General features: G+C 39.2%; 1 protein-coding gene across 2 annotated transcripts in view; it reads right to left on the reverse strand.

Moving 5' to 3' along the window:
- The window catches only part of dnajc3 (DnaJ heat shock protein family (Hsp40) member C3), a 96,753-nt gene that overhangs the window by 61,643 nt on the left and 12,069 nt on the right, over positions 1–23,041 (reverse strand). Inside the window, exons 5-12 of one of the 2 annotated variants that reach the window (XM_012956881.3) lie at positions 17,650–17,802; positions 15,161–15,342; positions 12,976–13,095; positions 12,426–12,531; positions 11,460–11,580; positions 8,033–8,165; positions 6,099–6,247; positions 4,962–5,545 (exon numbers count right to left, since the gene is read on the reverse strand). In XM_012956881.3, the coding sequence (XP_012812335.1) occupies positions 5,388–5,545; positions 6,099–6,247; positions 8,033–8,165; positions 11,460–11,580; positions 12,426–12,531; positions 12,976–13,095; positions 15,161–15,342; positions 17,650–17,802 (1,122 nt within the window). In that variant the 3' untranslated portion in view covers positions 4,962–5,387. 2 annotated transcript variants of the gene reach the window in all.

Below are 23,041 nucleotides of genomic sequence, written 5' to 3' on the forward strand. Positions count from 1 at the left end.
TTGTTTTAACAAACATCCTTCTGGTCGTTTGGTGCGTGGAATTCCTCCTTACAAACGCGCCATGTCACCAATGGCATTCCTATATACTGTCTGGCTGGATGTGAATATAAATTGCTTTCATCTGACATAAGGGGGCAGTTAGTGATGTTAGTGCCCAGTAACACTGACTTGCAGTACTTTTAGTATTGTTACCAAATCACTGCATCATCACAGGCCGGCCGCCTCTCACAATTGGCTGGAGGATGCTTATAATGAAATCTGCCTTCATTACTGAGCAATTTATGGACTCACATTTTACTGGTGTCTATTTCCTAGAATATTCACTAAGCTGCTACTCTCCCCACTATTTAAACCCTTCCTAAAGACTCATTTGCTGGGTGATACACTAAAGCTGCCCTAGCAACCAACAGCACAGTGGCCAAGGTATAGTTTAGGCTCAAGCACTATTCTATTGTTCGGTCTGTGGAAGAGGAATGAATTTGTATGCTTTTATTTAATGTTTTATCTTGGCAATTTACTGTAGTGTTTGTTCAAATCCACAACCCGCTTTGGATAATATTTATATCTCCGAGTTGTTGGAATTTATCACTATGCCCTATGGAATTTGCAGATTCTGCTCAGTGTGCACCTAACCTGTTTTTTTTTTTAATAAAATTATCAGTGAATCAAAGTAAAGGCTCTTCTGCGCAAAACGGCCGCTGATTGGCCAACAACTTATCACTGTCTGTATTGGATTCAGAATTAGGGGCAGTTCTGTCTATCCTGCCCTTCTCCATTGGCCCTCTCTGTTAGGGATCACTAGTGTAGGGGGCACTGTACCCCCAGAGTGCTTATTGCATCTCACATATACATGAGCTTATACTGTTTTGTTGAAAACTATTATTACATTAGTGCCTGTGTCCATCGACGTTTAATATGCATGCACATATGTAGGAACCATTGATGGGTGGGACAATTTTTATCTATACTATTTACAAACCATTGTTTAAATACTTAATGGGGTAGGTTTCCTTTAAATTAACTTTCAGAATGTTAAAGAATGGCGAATTCTAAGCAACTTTTCAATAGGTCTTCATTATTTATTTTTTATAGTTGAATATTTGCTGCCTTCTTTTGACTTTCAAAGAGGGGTCACTGACCCCAGCAACCTATTGCTCTGTGAGCCTACAATTGATTATTACTTTTTATTACCTTTCTTTTTCGATCCTCTCCTATTCATACAGTATATCAGTCTTCTATTCAAACCACTGCTGGACAAATGTGAAATAATGAGAAAAACATAAATTATAAAAAAATAAAGACCAAATGCAAATTGTCTCATTATATCTCTCTGTATTGTACACTTTGCCTGTACGGGGTGCGTCGATAGAAATGTAACATGGATCAGAGAAAGCTGATGTACAGAAAAGGAATCACAGCTGAATGCACTCTTTCATCACTAAAACTGGGGCCTGGGCCCTTATAACGCACCCCCCCCCCCCCCCCCATTGTATCCAAGCAAGGCTGCTGCATTGCCATAGGCACAAGAGGTTAATAATAACCTAAGCAAGAGGGATGCTTTATATCCCCCCTCCCATGGCATCAAAACAAGGGCTGCTGCATTGGCACAGGGGCTAATAAACTATTCAGAAGGCATCTTTCATCTTACTGTATTGAATGTCCTGGCCCCAGGTGTTATATATATATGCTCGCATAGCAACACCAACATTGTAGCGCAAGGCTGAAGTACAGGGGAGTGATGTACAGGCTCAAGTAGCTCTGTTAATAGCATTTTCATTGATACAATTTCATACACAATATTGTGCTTGCATTAGTAAATGAGTCCTAAAACTACAGCTCATTGTTACTCTTTATTTATATAGTACTGTATTCTGAGGCACTGTATTATTTCATTAAGTACTACTTCAGAGCTCTCCCAGCTCACTGTGAGCATGTTGGATACAGCCATTCCCAGGCGGCTCCAGGGTCTGAGAGAGAGATGAAGCTGTCACTGTGATTACGAGTGTAAGTAGGAGGGATTGGCTGGCGCTGTACCCAACCACATCCTGCACACTCCCCATCTAAATAAGCAGCCATGGAAACCATTATACCTCTTTAAAGGAGAACTAAAGCTTAAAGGAACAGTAACACCAAAAAATGAAAGTGTATAAAAGTAACTAAAATATAATGTGCTGCTGCCCTGCACTGGTAAAAGTTGTGTGTTTACTTCAGAAAGTCTACTATAATTTATATAAATAAGCTGCTGTGTAGCCATGGAGGCAGCCATTCAAAGGAGAAAAGGCACAGGCACATAGCAGATAACAGATAAAACACTATTGGATTCTACAGAACTTATCTGTTATCTGCTATGTAACCTGTGCCTTTTCTCCTTTTTTCCAGCTTGAATGGCTGCCCCCGTGGCTACACAGCAGCTTATTATATAAATTATAGTAGTGTTACTGTAGCAAACACACCAGTTTTACCAGTGCAGGGCAACAGTGCATTATATTTTTATTACTTTAAAGCTATTTCATTCTTTGGTGTTACTGTTCCTTTAATAAAGAAGTAGGGCAGAAAAATTGTACATTATGTTTCAGGCTTCTGTACCAGCCCAAGGCAACCACAGCCCTTTAGCAGGGAAGATCTGTGCCTCCAAAGATGCCCCAGTAGCCCCCCATCTTCTTTTCTGCTGATTCATTCCACATCCTCTGTGCTGCTGTCACTTACTGAGCTTAGGGACCAACTCATAATATATTGTGTATATAGAATATAAATGTCACAATATAAGGCTGATAAATATTTCAGATTATTAGTACATGGCAGCTCAGAAACCACTGTATTTAGCACCAGAATGTAATAATCAGCCCTGTAGCATAAGCTTATATTATAGGCAAACTTCATTTTTTTCTTGATAATGAGATGACCCCTCAGCTTAGCTTCCTAACAGCTGCCCAGAGCGCACTGAGCATGTGCAGTGTCACTGACAAAATCCAAGATGGTGCACAATTTTGAAGGCCTAGATCATTCCTGTTGTACAGATGCTGAACAATTAGGCTGGTGCAGGGAGTTCAGTATATAAAATATGGCATCTCTACGTGGTTTTGGAGTTTTATTCTCCTTTCAAATAAACAAAATATGGTCACGTGAAAGCTTTTAGAGCAACCTGGCAGTTTGCATTTGTAAAAGGTGACCCTGACTATTCAGACGATTTGCTAACCTTATTAGGGACTTTTATTATATTATACATATATTGCTGGCCAGAACTGGTCACATTTAGGGTGAAGACACATGGACCTACTAATAGCAGCTACTTTTCATGGCTACAGGAATAGACAATGCTGATCATTTACTGATAATTATCTCTACGTGTGTTTTAGCAGAGGCAATTCTCAGTATTGTCTATAGTGGGGTTATTTCTGGCGTTTAGTAGCTGTGACAAGGAGCTCCATGTGTCTTTGCCCTTAAGCTAAGTGCTTTTTGGCTGAACTCTCTAGAAGTATCGCCACTTCCCAGAAGGCCATGTATTATAGCCTTGTGTTACGGGAATTCTGTTTAACTGTCCGTGTAGTGAGGTTGAGCAATGTAAAGAAATCCCCTGGGAGGTCCAAGAGGCTCCAAGTGAAGAACCCTAAATTAAAGAAATCTCACCCTGCTATTTTCATGAGAACGCAGAGAAATATGGAAATGATTAATGCACCGAGAAAGAGCCCTGCGATTCCCAGCATCGCAGTAAAGGAATAGTCGGTTTGAAGGAACTTTGTAACTTAACTCCTCTTTCCATGGAACTAATTATAGGGTAAAACTTTTCATATGAAGCATTACAAACATGGTGTAAAGTTCCTTCTTCAAAGCTTATTATTAGCTAATCATCTTTAAGGGCCGTGGCAGATGGGGAGATTAGTCACCATGCAACAAATCTCCCCAATATGCCATCCCACCGGCTTGAATGTAAATTAGCAGTGGGATGGCATACGCGGCACCGCCGAGAGGAAACTTCGGTGATTTCAGCGCCGCGTATGCGATCCCACCGGCGATTTACATTCTCGCCGGTGGGGGCGACTAATCTCCCCGTCTGTCACAGCCCTAAAGAACAAACTGAAATGTTCTGAAGACTTGCTGTGATTATCATCCTAGTTAGCCAATAAAACAATCACCTTTGCACCACTTTCATTATGCTTCACATCAAACATTTTATCACAAAACGTTTTCAAGTGGCTAACACGGTACAGAACACTTTACCTTGAACCGATAAAGGTTCCCACATGGCACCACATGGAAGACTACGCTGTTTATGTAACCCAGAATTCCTTGTGTTAGTTCTTGTGTGTGTATATAAAGCAGCAGCGCTATTTAGATCATTTAACAGCCACAGATACCAAAATGTATCAACTGCTTTTATTTGAAAAAAGTATCTTTGTCTCATTTTCATTAAAAAGAAAATAAAAAAAAAATACATGTAATAAATTATGCCTCTTTTGTACATATAAAAATCCCATTACACTGTACCATGATGAAGGCAAACTACAAATATATATTTATATGGAAAAATCTAAAAGTTAAATTCTAGTGACACCTCCCCTCACCCAATATTTCCATGGCACATGAAACACATGTTCATACTGTGCAATGACATCCAGTTGGAATGAGTGTGTAGAAACTGCTGCAAATTCAGCATAGCCAGTCATCTCTAAGTAGCTAGAAGTCCATGCAGCTACTCAAATCTAATCTCTATAGATGCCATTATCTAATGTTATTTTAACCACAAAAAATAATATGTGTTCTACAGAAATGGTGCAATTTATGGTTGAATATGAAATGAGTAGGATGAGATTTTCGTGCTGCTGGAATGGATCAACCCCAGTCTGTGGTGTGAATGGGACGTTAAACAGATAAGTCGCGCTATGATTATCAGCAGATCGCTGCGCTCTCCCTATAGAAGGCACCTACCAGAATTCTCTTTCGATTAACCCACTCCTGATGCATCAGGTTTCAAAAATAGTTTAATTTACATAAAGAAATTTGTCTGAATATACAATTCAGGTCCAATAACTTGGCATTGCCTTTTTTATGGCATCAATACAATTTAGTACTGTTCTTAGTACAGCGCAGGCAGATCTCTCTGCGTATAGCATCTTTGCATTACACTGAAAATCCTTCGGAGACTGAAGGAGAGAAAAGACACTTTGCGTTTATCCTTTGAGGAACACTGAAAGTTAAAATGAAGAACACAGCCGGTAGGTACAGTAATTCAATCTGTCTTTCAAAGTCACAGAAATGTTTTGCTTCATGTACACTGCATCCAGGCGAGTCGCTCTGTGACCATCAATAGCTGCAGCTGATCATATTAGTTCCACCACAGCGCACACAAATCTTCCCTGGTAGAAAGGTGCGTGAAGCCACTTTCCTTTCTAGTTGAAGTTGAATTTAAAGCTGAATGGTCCTCCGGAGCCAAATGGATTGAATCCTTGCCATTGGTTCCAGCCGCGATGGAAATGAGGCCCCCCTGCACCTTGCTGGCTTTCAGGGTCAAGAGGATCTTCACCTGCATCAAATCGACTCCTCTTTTCTAAGGAAACAGAAAGAATAGAAATGTAATAAAGAAAATTGACCACATGTCAGCAAAGCCTGGGAAGGTTTAACTAAAATATATGCTTCAGGTACGTCCACAGAACAGCCGACAGTTGCAAGAATTAGGGGAAGTAATGTTCACTCAATGGAGACTATGGAGCTAAATAACAAGTGCAAATATGTCTCACCAAGAACTGAGTGTGTGCTCCCTGCGAGAATTAACATATAACAAGAATCGGCATGAATCAAAGAAGGAATGCGCAGTTAATGCAAGAAGCCTTACTTGTTCTTACAAATAGAAAGGCAAATGAAATTTAGAAGACTCAGAGTAGGATGTAGCTTTAAAATCATTGCAATTGCCCCTCCATTGTCTTTCAAGACAATCACTTAGACCCTGCAGGCAAAAGCAGGTAATTCGAGCAATAACCATGTGACCAATGGCTGTGTTACTGCACAGTTATAATAAATGTATAAATGTTACGTGACTGTCTCCAAGCAGAGTGGCCTGATGCTGATGATTAGGTTCATGGGTAACTGAAGCAACTAAATACCTGGATCAGTTAAGACTTCCTTGGCAGATGCAATGTCAATGAATTTCTTCTCTGCTTTCTTTTTTTCTTCCTCATCTTGGAAGTTATCAGGGTGCCACTGTTGTGCCAGCTTTCTGTAGGCTTTTATTATTTCTTGTTTCTTAGCATTCCTGTGTATCACAGAAGGGTAATATGAATTACTTAGCAACTCTATTGTGTGTTCTTTAGAATATGTACATATAAATGGAGTAAAGGTGAATGGATCAGCAGCCAATCTGGAATATAATGATTTCAGCAGCAGTAGCCGAGCTTCCTGGCACCAGCGAGGGTGTCTCCACCAGTCAGAATCAACCCTACAGAGGTAGTGCCCTGTGGATTTCTTTATTGTGCAGTTCTTAGAAGGACGGAGCCACCACAGGGTAGAACAAATGAATCAAGTGCAACATCTCCAGCACAGCACAGCTCTATTAATGCTTTAACCCCTGTTTTATGTTATTTAGTCATACTGATGGGTCTAGCAGTAATTCACTCATTTCATAAGATGGACCCTGGTTAAAATGATCCTAGAAAGAGAGCAATCTGACTACATATGCCTCCTGCATAGGGGACTTTTAAAGGAATGTTTCTATCTTTTTCTTCTTTCCAGTGTGTTGTATACATGGATTTAACATGCACACTATAAAAATGAATTAATACACATATCCGGGGGTCCCTTCCCTCCGGCGGCAGCAGCCCCTGGACAGGAGAATGATACTTCCCTTGGTGTTTATCTATTACTACCTTAAAAAGGAACATTTAACATCTAATTAATAATTAGCTTTTTCTTAGCCAAGAGAAGGCAGAGAAATTAAAAAAAAAATATTATTGGTTGCAATTGGATACTGCCCAGGTGCCAATTTGTGCAGGGTTGATAAATGAGCCCCCATTAAATCACAGTGCAAGAGAATCCCAAGCAGCTACATGGTTAAACAAAGTATTTTGTCATGGGGTTTTACCAGCATAGAGGTACAGCAACTTTTTAAATCTGATAAGGGTTTTATTCCTTGGAGCCCAAGTTGTTTCTTTGATAAAAAAAAAAAAGGTTTGCAAATGAAATATTAAAGGCACATTAAAATATATATCACTACACTTGTATTTATATAATACAGTAAAAGTAAATGTGTATTTTTATCCTCTGAGTAGACTAAGGTTAGCCGTTTATATCTGGAAATGATCCTGCTATTGCAATAAACAGCATATTGACATGGCAGACATGGCAGAAAGCTCTTACTCCGTAAATACTAAGCATATAAAAATGAAACACAACAGGATGTGGGCCGCTCTGTCCTCACAAAGGGAAAGGACCTGCAGTCTCCTGTCAGGTCCCCTAACTACTGGCTGCCCACCAGATGGGGATTGGAAGTTTTTAGTAAAGCAGTATAGGGGGAACTTTAAAAAGGCATGTTCCATCTTTTTGCAGAACTGTATATTGCAGTGGCAAAAACGTAATTGTCATACTATATGTCTCCTTTAAGGTACAGGAAATTCAATTAACAATTCAGAAAGGTATTTTACCATCCAAGCAAAATGATTCCACAGCCCATTCTGATATATAATTGGTTATGTAATGGTTGATGCAGGTATGGGATTTGGAAACCCGTTATCCAGAAATCTCCAAATTACGGGAAGGCCATCTCCCATAGACACCAGTTTAAGCAAAAAATTCTAATTTTAATAACAATTTCCTTTTTCTCTGTAATAATAAAACAGTACCTTGCACTTGATGGTAACTAAGCTGCATGAATCCATATTGGTGGCAAAACAATCCTATTGGGTTTTTCAATGGTTTTTTTTTAGCAGCGTTAAGGTAAGGAGTTTCAAATTACAGAAAGATCCCTTACACCCAGCATTCTGGATAATAGATCATATACTTGTATATACAATTAGCAAATAATAAGAAATAAAGACAAGCATACCTCTTAACTCCAAGAATTTTGTAGTAATCCCGTTTCTGTGATTGCTTCAAGAGCTTCTGTGCCTTATCCAGGCCTTCTCGAATCTGCTTGTCATTTTCATTGTTTTGCTGAGCAGTTTCATAATCTCGAATAGCTGGGCAAAAACAAAAACAGCATGTTATTAACAGGGCTTATGATTGTATATAAATGACCAATACATTCATAAATTACTGTGTCACATTTACCTTAAAAAGGAAAAAAAATCAAGATGGAAACATCAAGTGCATCATCACTAAGGTTTATCAGGGGATATCTATTAAATATGCTTAACAATAGCCTAAAGATCATTTAGTCTTGGCAGAGAAATGGATCAGCATAACTACAGGCTGGGTCCCACAAAAAGGACACAGCTGCATAAGGTATGTTGGAATGCAAACTGAATATGACTGGGCAGATGGAAATGGCATGTACTTATAATTTCCACATTGATTTATGTTGTCAAAATGTCTATTCTAGCTGCAAAGCAGTTGGAGCATGGGTTGCTAGTCAGACAGCACAGGAGCGGATACACCCAGTTGAACGAGTGGAATGCTTTTCTCTAATTGGCCACCCAGGTGAAACTCTGCCTAGTGAACCAGACCTTAAACTTCCCAAGCACAATATATAATATATATATATAATATATATGCATATATGCAAATGCGCACTGTTCTATAGCAGCATCACTAGCAATCAGGGAACCTTATGGGATGCCACAATACCACCAATAACAGTACAGTGATTATTGGATTGCTGCTGGCTACAACACACTAAAAATTGTTGCCTTGTATCCAAGAAAGTGCGCAAAGCAAAGCATGAAGGCCTCAGAGACATCTGTGTGAGATCTCATACACAACCAGCGACTTTCCACCCTGTCACTGATTTTCTATTTTAGGTGCAGGACTCCAAGGTGTCTTAAGTAAGACAAAGTATTTGCATCAGATGATTTCCAAGCAGATGTTCTCTCTCAGCAAGTGTTACATTTGTCTTGTGTGCCATTTCCCAGCTAGGCAGCAGGAGGTGCCAACCAATTTATATTACTTAGACACTTGACAGCAGAGTGCAAATCTGTCCTGATGTATGACATGAATACATGATTGTGAAACATTACTTTCCAAATCCCTAGTAATAATCAAACAACAAAAAGTGCCTCAACAGATCTAAGTCGCACCAAGTTCACAGATTGGAACAACCAATAATAAACGTGCGTCAGTGTCATACTTCAACATTGCCGGGAGCCCGCAGCTATAAATATGTTCTTTTCAGGGCCACAAATATGTCTCATTTATGTCAAAATGAGATATAGATGGCTGACACTTGCCTGCCACTTACTCAAGTTTCCTTGTTGCTGGCAATTTAATCACCCACAATATATGGGGATTTATTAGTTATCTCCAGGTGAGGGGAGCTATATAGTCTGCTTTACTTGTAATCATCTTGTAACTTGTATTTATTAACATTGTATTTTACTATGGTGGATGCTACAGAAGACTGTGCCTATGTTAGTAAAATGGAATCCCATCAGATCACTAATTGCAAGTGTGGCGGTGTGCAGTTACCGATTGGGCCAATAACATCATGCATGGGTCAGTGTGGGCCAACCAATGTGATTTTTCCATTGTAGATGAAAAATTCTGGCGAGAATGACCATAGTTTGAGTCCCATATATTGACCCATGTATGGTGTTACTATAAGAACAAAGGGCCCTCTGACCCTATATTTATTCTGTAACCCATGTTTGTTAAATTATAGTAAGGCCCCTGTTTGTTATGAATTAATGCAAAGTGCAGCATAACTTGCTGGTGCTCTATAAATAAATGATGAATAAAAGAAACAGGTAAGTGTTTCTGGGAATATATATACATATTTTTTTTGAAATTTCAGAGAATCTATTTACAATTTGCCCCTCTCTATTAAAGGTACATGGTATTTACTTTTTACGAGCTTGTGCATGATAGAAAAAAAGATTCAATGCAAAAATAGCTTATGCAAAGGGTTTTACCTTTATAGCATTATTATAAACATCATCATCTAACTCAGTTAGTACTATTAGCTTTTTATATTAATTTTTCATTTGCTGTGTTCAGACTAACACAAACACACACACTCGCTCAGACACACATAGATATATACAGTATATTATACACAACGTGAGTTACAGCGGAATTAAAAAGAAAACGCTGGCAGCCAAATAAAGATCCATTTTGCTCAAATCGGATTTGGCATTATGCACACAAATCCCCAAGAGTGAGCCAGTCACAATTTTGCTAACGAGAATCAATCAGCTTAAAATTCAAATGTCAATAAGACATCTTTCAAATTACCATATTTAGCAGGCTGTAAGCTTTAACCTTTTCCTAGAGCAGTAATGATCAGGTCTCTGGTGGCACACCTAACTTGTTACAAGCAACTTTCAAAGCACATTATATTAAAATATACATATGAACCATGCACTCTTTTTAACTCCGAGTGGCACATTCATTTATTTACGGGGCTCATTTATTAAGGCAGCACAGAGATAAAATCAGTATTAAAGTCATCTGTACAGCTGCTCTAACATCTATGTCTTAGCATCCTGGCTGCTTGTGTTTGGCATATCTATGGCATATGAAAGAGAGAGCACAGCAAGGCACTCAGTACATGTTACACAAGGACATTGGGAATATGCACCACATTAGCCGACAGCCCAGGATGTACTAGCACCAGCCATTTCTTTCTGTACACATGATGACTGCCCCCCCCCTTACTAACAAATTGTATGTGACAAAAAAGTACTTTTGCTGAGCTGATTTTATCAGAATATAGCTTAACATCCCAACCTGCTACACCATCAGCAAGTTTATATTTGTTTTGTTTAAAAAAAAAAAAAAAAAATCTTTAAAAACAGTCAATGTTTAACACGGCTGACATTTATAATGCAACCAATAATATTATTCAGGCTGAGTCTCCAGAGCACTAGTATTTACATTATGCTATATCTGTCAGCTGATGTATTGATCTAAAACAAAGTAAATTTATTGCAAGTATTGAATGCAAGCTACTTTTATTTAAAGGAAAGTTCATGCCCATCACAGCTTGCTATCCTCAAGCAATGTCTCGCTGACTTTAGTAGTGAAAAAGGAAATGTAATAGACAGAAGAGTGGGTGTAAAATATGTAACAAAACCGATAAAAGACTTTAAACCTTAAGGAATGCAGGATCTAACAAGGTACAGAAATCTGCATGATGCTGTATATGCTAACAACAAGTAAAATAACCCTCAGCTTCCAAATATGAATACACATCATAAATTATAATTTGGACCTGTAGGCCCAAAGGTTTTACCCAAAAGTAGGGACTGAAAACGCTAACCACAAGCTTATCAAACCTAGTATGAATGCTATGCAAGAGTTTTAACAGAAAGCAGTACCTTCTTCATACATTTCTTCTAGAATGTAGGCCTCAGCTCTATCCTTCAGAGCATTAACATTGTTGGGCTCCTGTTGCAGAAACTCTGTGCACACTCTAATGGCTTCAGTAGATTGTTGGCTCTAGAATGAAAACAATTTGATAAGCACTGTATATTTTAACATTTGACTGTAGTTATAGATATACAAAAGACAAAGAGCAACAAACCCAAACTTAAGCACTGCAATAAACAATTCCACCTGCTGAGATTTGGTACAGGGTCAGGATTCCTTTAACAGACAAACAGACGCAAATCTTTATCACTGAAGAAAGGTGTTTCATAGGACCTTAGCATTGAGGGAAAGGACAGGCTGTTTGCATTAAGATAGGACTTGCTGCATGGAGCCAAAGCTGGAAAGTTACCCATAATAAATAGCAACAACATCCTGAGAAGCATGCCACAAGCATAAGATGAGGCATTTATTAAGGAATATAGGAAGGGAAATGCTGAGAGCCAAATTTACTTTGTTGAATATAAGATGAATCTGCAGGTTTACAAGTCTTGCAAGAGTTCCAGCTTCCTATGTTGTTAGCTGTGATATCCGAGCATGCCTCATAGTAATGGCACATGAAACAATTCCATGCGTTTTGATGCTGGAGTAACCTACATCAGATTTAAGGAGTTATCGCTTGTATTATTAGCCAAGCAGCTCATTTGGTAGGGGCAGCACAAGAAACTAAGGAGATGACACAGTTCTGCTGGAAATTACTAAATTGTCTGTATGATGTCATATTCAGCAGTTTGCTATTTACACACTCATTTGAGCCCAAGGATCAGTACACAGCATTAATATTAAACAAAGACAATATCACATTACCAAATCGTAATGATATATGATCGTAACAAATATGATATTAAACCTGCTCATGTTCCAAAGCAAAGATTTGCTATTTAGTCTGAGTTAAGGTAAATGTCAGTAAAACTTACCTTAGAATAACAATGACAGCTCCGCTCCTGGACAAGCGCTGAATAATAAGGGACGTTTGGCTCGGTTTTTAAAATTCCTTCGTATTTAGGAAGAGCATCCTCATAACTGCACGTAAAGAATAAATTAACATAACTTCAATTTTCAGTTGGACTTCATAAAAATTAAGATATATCTGTCATGTGGGGTAACTACGCAAGTTATAGTGTGATGAGGCAGTTTTACCTTTCCCAGAGCCACAGTGGTAATATACAAATTTTTAGCAGAATTTTGGACTGCTCACCCTACCTACATTAGCAGGGATATAACTAGAAATGCCTGAGCAAATGTGTATATGGGAACTAACATCAAGAGTCGAGATAACCTAAAATTTATTCAGTAGGTCAAATGAACTTTAGAAGGAAACTCAAAGGAAACAGAGAAAATATTACTAGGATGGGTGAGCTGCAGATTTTTTTACACTGGTAATATCAAAAAAATTGCCATTGGTAAAAAAAATATCCATTGTTCTCTTGAAACTTCTTCATGAAACATTAAAATAACATTTCTTACCGCCCTTCATGGATGAGTTCCTCGGCTGCTTGGATCTGCTTGTTGAGTTTCTTTACTTGCTTATAATGTGAAAAGCACTCTTTGTGATCTGGATCCAGCTTCAGGCACTCCCGGATTTCACTATTAGATGGCAGATACGTATATAAGTTGGTATAATAAACACAACAATTGTCAGTTATGCCCTTCCTGTTCATTTAGAGAACTAAAATCCAGCTTCTGCCCACTGACATATATTAAGCACACCTTCTTTTTTTTTTAAATGCTATAAACAACACTGTATCAGTCAGTTAATATAACTAAAAAAAGTATAAAAATAAACTTATCTGGTAACCCATTACCCAAAAGCTCTGAATAATGGGAAGGCCATTTACCATAGATTCCATTTTAAGCAAATAATTCTAATTTTTAAAAATGATTTGCTTTTTCTCAACAATAATAAAACAATACCTTATAGTTGATGGTAACTAAGCTGCATGAATCCTTATTGGTAGCAAAGCAATCCTATTGGGTCTATTTAATGTTTAAAGGGGACCAGTCAACCTAAGACATAATTCCAAATTCTGTCCTATTGTATTTAATGGGTTTGGATGTATTAATATAAAAATTAAATTGGGTTTCATGTCTAATTTGAAAAGGATTTTTATTATACAGCTTTTTATGACTGGGTGACAGGTCCACTTTAAAGGATTTTAAGCAGAGTTTAAGATATGGTGATCCAAATTACACAGATCCCTTACAAGATCCCTTATCTGGAAACCCCAGGTCCCAAGCAATCCACATAAACCTCATACCTGTATTTCATTAAAAATATCTATATTTGCTTGAGGGGAGTGTAGCTACCTGGTCAGATTTATTATTTAAAGGGCAGTGTACCACTTAGTACAGTATGGGTTCAATGAATAGGACTTGTGCTTAAAGGAGAAGGAAAGGCTAAGTCACTTGGGGGTGCCAAAATCTTACGCACCGCCAAGTGACTTTAATCGCTTACCTTTTACCCCGGGCTGGTGCCCCTGTTAGGAGAGAACAGCACCAGGCCAGGATAGCAGCAAGCGATTCCTTCTTGCGTGCTTGCGCATGCGCAGTAGAGTGAAAAGCGGAACATTAACAAAGACGTCAGCTTTTCGCTCCACTGCGCATGTGCCGGCCCAGGGATTTTGCCGGAAAAGCGAACATGGAAAAGGAAGCGCTTGCTGCAGGTACCCCGGGCTGGTGTGGTCTTCTCCTCCTAATAGGGGCACCAGCCCAGGGTACAAGGTAAGCAATTAAAGTCACTTGGGGGTGCCAAGTGACTTAGCCTTTCCTTCTCCTGTAACTTACTTTTGAGATTAAAGCAAATGGCAAAAGTATTATGTTTTGTTGTTATTTATAAAGCTAAGCAAGGCAAAACAGCTAAATTAAAGCTACTCAGTTTTTGGTCCTTGTGAGGTAGAAAGATCCATTATTCGGTGGGGGGGGGGGTGCTATCTGTACACTGCTAATCTAATAAACTACCTGCCAAGGAACAAATATGGGGTGGCTTCAATCTCTCGGTTTGCCTTTTTAAGCTAATGAAAAGCTAGATTTTATAGATTTTTCATGATTAAAACAACAGGAAAAAAAATTATTTTTAGCACATACCCTATTCTTAAAACTCCTGTTGGTTAAACAAGGGGGTATACTGCTCCTTTAAAGAGCACCTGTCCCCAGCCCTGGAAAGTTTCATGTATCACAGCTGCAGGCAGACAGCCCAGTTTCCTTGTGGGAAAAACAGTATAGTCATTGATGGCAGCGCAACCAGGCAGGCTTTACCTTAGAATCACAACCCGTGTCAAGTAATATATAATAAGTAATATGTAGAGAAGATCATAATTTCAGCCCTAAGGTTAGAGAATTTAACTGCACATTAAAGAAGAGACAATCAGGCTAGTTGTCCATCTTGCATATGCAGAGCTGCCAACCCTAATGAACTGAATTTCTATCGACTGGCTATGGCCAAAAATCTCTGGTTGGTGTCTCTGCTTACAAGAGTTTAACAAAAATACCATCATTACACTCAAATACTGTAGCCCAAGGAAATCATTTAGCGACTGTCACTGGTCAGCTTACTGGTGTCTGGTAGGCTGCTATGGCTTAACAATCAGGATAAACGTAGAACCTATTTTGTGATTTTACTGCACATATTGTGTTAGGCATAAAATATTCTTACCTAAGGGACATCTCATGATCCCCAAGCTGGTAGTAGATCTTGCTCACTTTGTAGAAAGCATTAGTGTTATCGCTCTTTAGTTTGGAGGCAGCTTTGAGATCAGAGATTGCTTTCCCAGGCTCGCCTTGGCTGATGTAGCATTCAGCCCGCAGCTCCCGAATCTCTGCATCCCATATGCATGTCTTATGGAAATAAAATAATCTTTAATCACATGTTTAAGTCATTTGACATTTGCATATTATTTATGCAGGGTGGTGTAGCATTACACACAAAGACATTTATATATATATATATATATATATATATATATATGTATGTATATGTAACAATGTGTATGTATTAACACTGTAGTGTAGAGAAACATCACAGTTGTAAACAAAATCAAAGATCTGATTGGTTGCTATGGGCAGCATCACTGAAGATGTTTGTCTCTAGCATTAATAAATACACTGCATTTTGTTTCCAAATCAGACATACACAGTTTGCACAATATCTACAAATCTGCCAAGGCCATTAGCTAGAATTGTTTTTTAAACGTAAAGTGAAAACACATAGCTTATAGTTGGCATACAACTCCCCTTGTGTGCACCTTACATAACAGGCTACCATATCCTTTGCCACCAACCTTTCTAGCGGAGAAAAAGAATCATGTGACAAAAACAGTTCATCTTTAAGTTTGCAGTAAACATTATGCTAGAATAGAGATCATGGGGGCCATTTTAAAATGGCCCCCATGATAAATAAAAGTAAAAATGTTGCATAATAAAAAACTAATTATAAGCAACTTTGCAATATATATTCATTACAAATTTGTAATGGTTTTTGGGTTATTTGCTATTAAATGCAGTGTTTGTCCGTTTCTTTTCTTTTCTCTGCCCTGGTGGCTCTGACTTTTGACACAATGTAACACAAGGCAGCAGATTGACTGACCAGTCTTGCTGGAGGAGATTGACCTTTGCAACATTGTTTAAAAAATCATAACCAAGACTGCAAGTGCTGTTTTCAATAGCAATTAACTAATAACTTATTATTACCGTATATACTCGAGTATAAGCCGATCCGAGTATAAGCCGAGGTACCTAATTTTACCTAAGAAAACTGGAAAAACCTATTGACTCGAGTATAAGCCTAGGGTGTCACCAGTAGGGCTGGTGCGAGTGAGCCAGCACACAAAGTGTGCTCAAACTTTGGTTTAGTTGATTATCCCAAAAAAAGGTTGCATTGTGGGATAAAAATGGCAACTTACCAATTTTGCACATAACGCTTTTATATCTTTTTCCCCAATTGGTTGCCCTTCAGCTACTGCCAAGCGAATTAAAGTTCCCTCAGTCCCGCTCTCTGCCTAGGCCAGCTTCCCAGAAATATGCGCATAAGATATATAAATAGAGAAACTAATAAGATGCAATGATTGTGGGAACTAAGGGGGCAATGTACCAATCTGCAGATCAATACTACTCATTTGCAACACAGACCAGGACCAGAAAGGAAAGGAAAGGAGGGGAATGAGACGGACTTGTGTCAGTGCACCTGCGCTCTCCCTATGCCAGCTTCCCAGAACCGCCATCCTGCTACCTGTGCGCTCAGACTTTCAAGATAAAATTAATTCAGTGGTTGCACACTAGGCTGTAGTGATGGATAAAAAATTCAGTGTCAGTTAGCTGGACAGGGTAGGGAGGGTCAAAATCAAGTATTCTACTCCCCTTTGATGAAATAATAACATTGACCCCTCCCCTATGGTGGCTGATACGAGTCATCAAAGGGAAGTCAGGCTGGGGGTGTTGGGCATGAAGTGGAACTTTGAGCTGGGTTGGGTGCAGGTTGGATGCAATGGATTAGGGTAATGGTTAAATATTTCTGACCTGTTCATAATTAATATCTCCAGTGCGCTCTTCTACGGTGTGTGCTCATCTCCGGTGCACTCTTCTGCTCTGCTTGGCGCCGCAGTCGCGCCAGTGACGTCACGCGCCCGTTCAGTTACTCGTGGCCTGATCTTACAAGGTCTAAGATCAGGCCACGAGTAACTGAACGGGCGCGTGACGTCACTGGCGCGACTGCGGCGCCAAGCAGAGCAGAAGAGCGCACCGGAGATGAGCACACACCGTAGAAGAGCGCACTGGAGATATTAATTATGAACAGGTAGCAGGATGGCAGTTTTGGGAACTGACATAGGGAGAGCGCGGGCGCACGGACACAAGTCCGTCTGGGGGATCGGCACAAATTATCATACTCGAGTATAAGCCGAGGGTTACTTTTTGAGCACATTTTTAGTGCTCAAAAACTCGGCTTATATTCGAGTATATACGGTAATAACTTTTAAACCACTAAAAACTGTAATAAATTCATATTGTAAAGTGGGTTAGAATTATGTTTTTATTATGCAAAACATTTTTTAATTGAGCTGACATGTCCTTAAAACAACATGGCAAAAAATGCTTCAGTCCCAAGTACAGCTTAGGAACAGCAGACACACACAAAAAGAGTTTGCTTACCTCCAATACAAAATTTAGATATGTTTCAGCAGTAGAATAATCTCCTTCCTTATAGGCTGCAATTCCTTGTGAACGCATGCTTTGGATTTCACTTGATTTAAGAAGCTGAGCGTTAGCTTCTTTCTCCTCTTGCTCATTGGGATTGGACTTCAGCTATATAAGAAGAAAACAGTTCATTAATGCTATAGCACAGCATGTAGCAATGCAAATAAAGCAAAAATCCTTGCTCTTTAAGGCCCCAATAACAATTAGGAATACACAACTTTAAGACACATAGGCCAACGGCACACAGTAGATTAAGGGCGTTTTGCCTGCTGTTATTGCTATTTGTAAAAAATGTTCAATATCTGACAACTTCCAAGGAGTTAAAAGACAATGTCTGAAAGCACCAACGCTTATGGTTGTCTGCTGAGTGCCATATAAATCTAATGTACTTTTTCAGCCTGTAAACTGCAGACAAGCACTAGGGCCAGAGCTTTAACAGGATTGCCATTTAACTCTATTTGCATTGGCAGAGGGCTATCTTTGGCATTTTGCCATGCACTTGAATGCATGAGGCTAAATCCCTTTAAGTTCACTCCATGTATCATAAACCTGTAAGGGGGTTATGAGGGTTTTTAGAACATTCTGAATATAACAGTTGTGCACATATAAATGATTGTGATCAATATAAGAAATGTTTAGTTCTTGCTGATTTACAATGATAATCATACAATGTATGATATGTATTTTTGCATATTAAAAAATGTGACTTTTTTTGTTAGTGTGATTGTGACTTTCTCTACTTTCATTCTATTGGTAAAATTGCCTTGTTTATTTCAGGTTTCCAAGGATCAGAGCAAGTGTCTTACAAGGCACACAACATCTAACATTGACTGCAATGCTGTTGGAAGTGTCTATGAATGCTTTAAATACTACCCTGCTTTTAAAAAAAACATAAATATTTGAAATCTGAACCCTTAAAGCTGGGGAAAAACATTAAATGGTGATTTAAAAAAAAGTAATGTGATGGCAACATCGGTTTAAAGCAACAATAACAGAAATAGTGGGAGACACTTTGGGGTATATTTATGATGCTGTGTAAAAAGTGGAGTGAAGCATTACCGGCGATGTTGCCCAGGGCAACCAATCAGGAATTAGATTTCAACAGTTAGAAAATCAAAGCAAAGTATCTGATTGGCTGCTATGAGCAACATCACTGGTGATATTTTACTCCACATTTTACACAGCATGATAAATATACCCCTTAGAGTACTAGGTAAAAATGTAATCTATAAAGGCTGGCGTGAGCAGATGTCTAACATAATAGCCAGAAATTTAGTTCCTGTTTTCAGCTAGTCAGTGACTTTAGGGGGGGGCACATGGGACATAAACGTTCAGTTAGTTTGTGAGCACACAGGTCAGATTCAAATGCAACTAACTGAACAGTTATGTCCCATATGCCCCCCCCCCCTCTAGTCACTGATTGGTTACTGACTGCTAACAGCTTAGAGAGCGGTAAAGCAGGAAGCAGAGTTCTGGCCATTATGTTAGACATCTGCTCACTGCAGTCCTTATAGATTACATTTTTGCCTAACTAACTATATTGAAAACATGTTTTATTTTGCACAGCCTATCTATTTTACAAAGTTTCATTTTTACACTGAACTGCTCCTTTAATGACTCATGGCAATTTAAACAACTGCCTCCTCCACCCACAGTTGTTCTGAGGAACTAGAAGGTAGCAAAATAAAAAACACTTTTACTGCCCTAGATAGTTCTTAATTAAAATAGACAAAAAGTATGTTTTGCTAATGACCATCAATGCTACACAATCTTGTAACACCACCAGCCTGAGTAACAATTGTAATCACTTATATTGTGAAGCCACTGCTATATAACTAACCGACACATGCTATATTTATATTCCTTTTAATGGTTTTAAAATGCTGCTTTTAATTGCTTCTCTGAAGCTATAAATAGACATTCTTTTTAATATAAAACCTCTGTTGATCTATAATTGCTGCCTTTGCCATTATGCCATTTTTCTTTGTAGCACATATGACTAATTTCCTGGTGATTTGGGTCCCAATGTTCATAAAGGCTAACATCTACTACACTATTTTGTGCTGTACCTTCCAACAGTAGTGCTTACTTTGCTGAGTACAGGTATAGGATCCATTATACGGAAAAGCTCTGAATGACAGGAAGTCTATCTCCCATAGACTCCATTTTAAGCAAATAATTCTCATTTTTAAAAATGATTTCCTCTTTCTCTATATTATATGGTTCCTTGTACTTGATTGTAACTAAGGTAAAATGAATCCTTAATAAAGTGAAAACAATCCTATTGGGTTTATTGAATGTTTACTTGATTTAGTAGACAAGGTATGAAGATCCAAATTATGGAAACGCCCCTTATCTGGAAAACCCCAGCATTCTGGATATCAGGTCCCATACCTGTACATCCTATTTATTAGGCAGTTGTTTCATGACTGCAAATCAAGGCTCAAACATGCTTAACTAGGCCACCTAGCAGGCTAATAATGAAATATACATGATATGCAAGATAAAATACAATTTTTGTCATTCACTTGCCCAATTATTCTAAAGCATATTAATAATAGATGTAAAATATTGTAGGGGAGGGGGAATCTTTGTTTAAGAATGTCTGTAATTGCCTTAAAGGAAAAATAAAGTCAAAGTCACTTGGGGGTGCCAAAATGTTAGGCACCCCCAAGTGACTTTGACCGCCTACCTTTTACCCCGGGCTGGTGCCCCTGTGAGGAAGGAACAGCACCAGCCCGGGGTAGCTGCCGGCGCTTCCTTGCTGCTGATTCGCTGCGCGCGCATGCGCAGTAGAGTGAAAAGCCGAACTTAAATGTTAAAGTCGGCTTTTCACTCTACTGCGCATGCGCCCACCGCTGGCACTCAGGAAAAGGAAGCGAGGAAGACGGAAGCACTGCGCTCCAGGTGCCCCGGGCTGGTGCTGTTTTCTCCTAACAGGGGCACCAGCCCGGGGTACGAGGTAAGCGGTTAAAGTCACTTGGGGGTGCCTAACATTTTGGCACCCCCAAGTGACTTTGACTTTCGTTTCCCTTTAAGAGAAAACTGACACTATGAATTTACATTTCAGGAGGTACAGTGGATTGGTCACAGCATGAAATTATCTTTTAGATGTTAACCATGTGCACAGAGGGCAGAAAAGGTAGAGAACTTTAGCAAATTAATACAATGTCACAGTGCAAACCAGAGACAACTATTCAAATCTGGCATGCACAGTATACTACTCAAATTTTGACTTTGCGAGTGTGTTTAAAGCTGACTGGTCAAAAAGTAAAGGAAAAACTATGTTAGCATGTTATACTTTGTGGCTGCTGTTACATTTCTGCTCTCACAAAATGCTGTTGCTGTCAATGAAAAAACAGTTTTCCTGCCAGCCAAAAAAGTGGAAAAAACGTGGAAAATTCTTAAGCCAACAGTGGCAGGCAGGGAGCTTTGGGTAAGCTTTGGGTATGAAAGATCAAGTGTGTATGGTGTGATGTTATGAGATTGCTGAAGACCAAAATTATAGTAAGGCATTATTATGAAAAACACAATGCAGAGTAACTGTTTTCTACTTACTAGGTGTCTGTTTTTGCTACCCAATAAAACTCACATACATAATTTATGTGAATATATGTTATCTACTGTATGCCTTTTGTATGCATCTCTTTAATCAGTACATGGGTAACATAATGGAATGCTTTGGAAAATAATCTGTTTATACCCACCCTGAAAAGGTGGCCATACACGGGCCAATTGTAGCTGCCGATATCGGTCCCTTGGACCGATTCGGCAGCTTATCGGCCCGTGTAGGGGAAGGAACGAGGGGCATGCCCGACCGATATCTGGCCTGAAATTGGCCACATATGGATCGGGCAGGTTAAAAGATTTAGTCGGATCGGGGACTGCATCTGCTTGTTGATGCGGTCCCCGAACCAACTGCCCCATTGCCACCATTACAATTCGATCGTTTGGCCCTAGGGCCAAACTATCAAATTAGCCTACATGTTCCCCGATATCGCCCACCCGTAGGTGGGGATATCGGGTGGAGACCCGCTCGCTTGGCTACCTCGCCAAGCGAGTGGATCTTCACGTGTATGGGCACCTTAACTCAGGCCTTACATAGAAGCACAACAGTGAAACACCAAAAGGTATATTTACTTCAGCTTATCTGTAAGACGTCTTTAGAATTAGTTTGCAATTCAAAATTCCTGGGCAGCCATTACTAACCATACAAAAACAGAATGTCCGTCTGTGCTAATTTTGGTTTAGAGCTTGGCTAGCAGTGTGAAGCAAAGCGCTGTTTGCAACACAACTTTACTTGGAAAGATAACTTACTCAGAAACAGGATTAATCTGAACAGGTTTTCCTTTTTACGTCTGTCTAATGGATTTTGTCTTGGTTTGGCAGAGCAGAAGAAGGCTGAATGTTTGGATACAGTAGGAGGAGCCATACATAGTATGAATGCTTCTTTACCGTTCAGCAGAAAAGTGCAGCTGTGGCTCCTGTTCACTTCCTTAAGCATATAGATATGGGTAGGGACCACCATACATTTACCGAAAATCTTAAAAAAACTGGTAAAATTATAAAAAAAAAAAAAAGTTTTGTATGACTGGTTTAAGTCTAAAGTGAAAAAACACAGGGTTGCGAGCTTAGAAGCAATTGCCTTGTTCTTCTACTGAATCATTTCAACCCTGTGCACTGCAGTTAGTCAAAACACAAGCTGATTCTAAGCCTATAATCCACATCAACATGTTATACTGCAATGCACAATGTTGATTGAAGGAGAAAGAAAGGTAAAAACTAAGTAAGCTTTATCAGAAAGGTCTATCTAAATTCAGCCAAAAGTACTCACAGAAACGCTGCAGTTCCCTGTCAAAAGATTTGTTGTGTCTGTTTTCCTCTGCCAGAGACACGCAGCTCTCTGTTCTCTCCCCTCTCTTGCTTCCCCCTACCTCAAGAATGCTAAGAACTCACCCCCCCCCCTTAGGAATGTGGATCTGAGCCAATCAGCAGGAAGCTGACTCATAGGGGCAGATTTACTAATCCACGAACGCTCTGAGCGTTCGTTCGATCGGTCCAATCATATTTTCCGCAACTTTTTCGTATTTTTAGTGCAAAAAAATCGGATCGGTTTTGCCGCTGTTTACAATCATTCGGTACGAAAATTGTGACTTTCAGATCAGCAATACGATATTATCATGACTAATACGATTTTTTCTTAAGCATTTTCGGGATATTTGTGATCTTCACAAATTTTTGTTTCCAATCCGAATTTTTCCCATTCGGGATTCGAACTCGTGTTTTGATAAATCTGCCCCATAGTCTTACTAACTGCGCATGACACTGGTCTTGCTCTTGGTGCAGG

The sequence above is a fragment of the Xenopus tropicalis genome, chromosome 2, assembly GCF_000004195.4.
Source record: "Xenopus tropicalis strain Nigerian chromosome 2, UCB_Xtro_10.0, whole genome shotgun sequence".
Lineage (NCBI taxonomy): Eukaryota > Metazoa > Chordata > Amphibia > Anura > Pipidae > Xenopus > Xenopus tropicalis.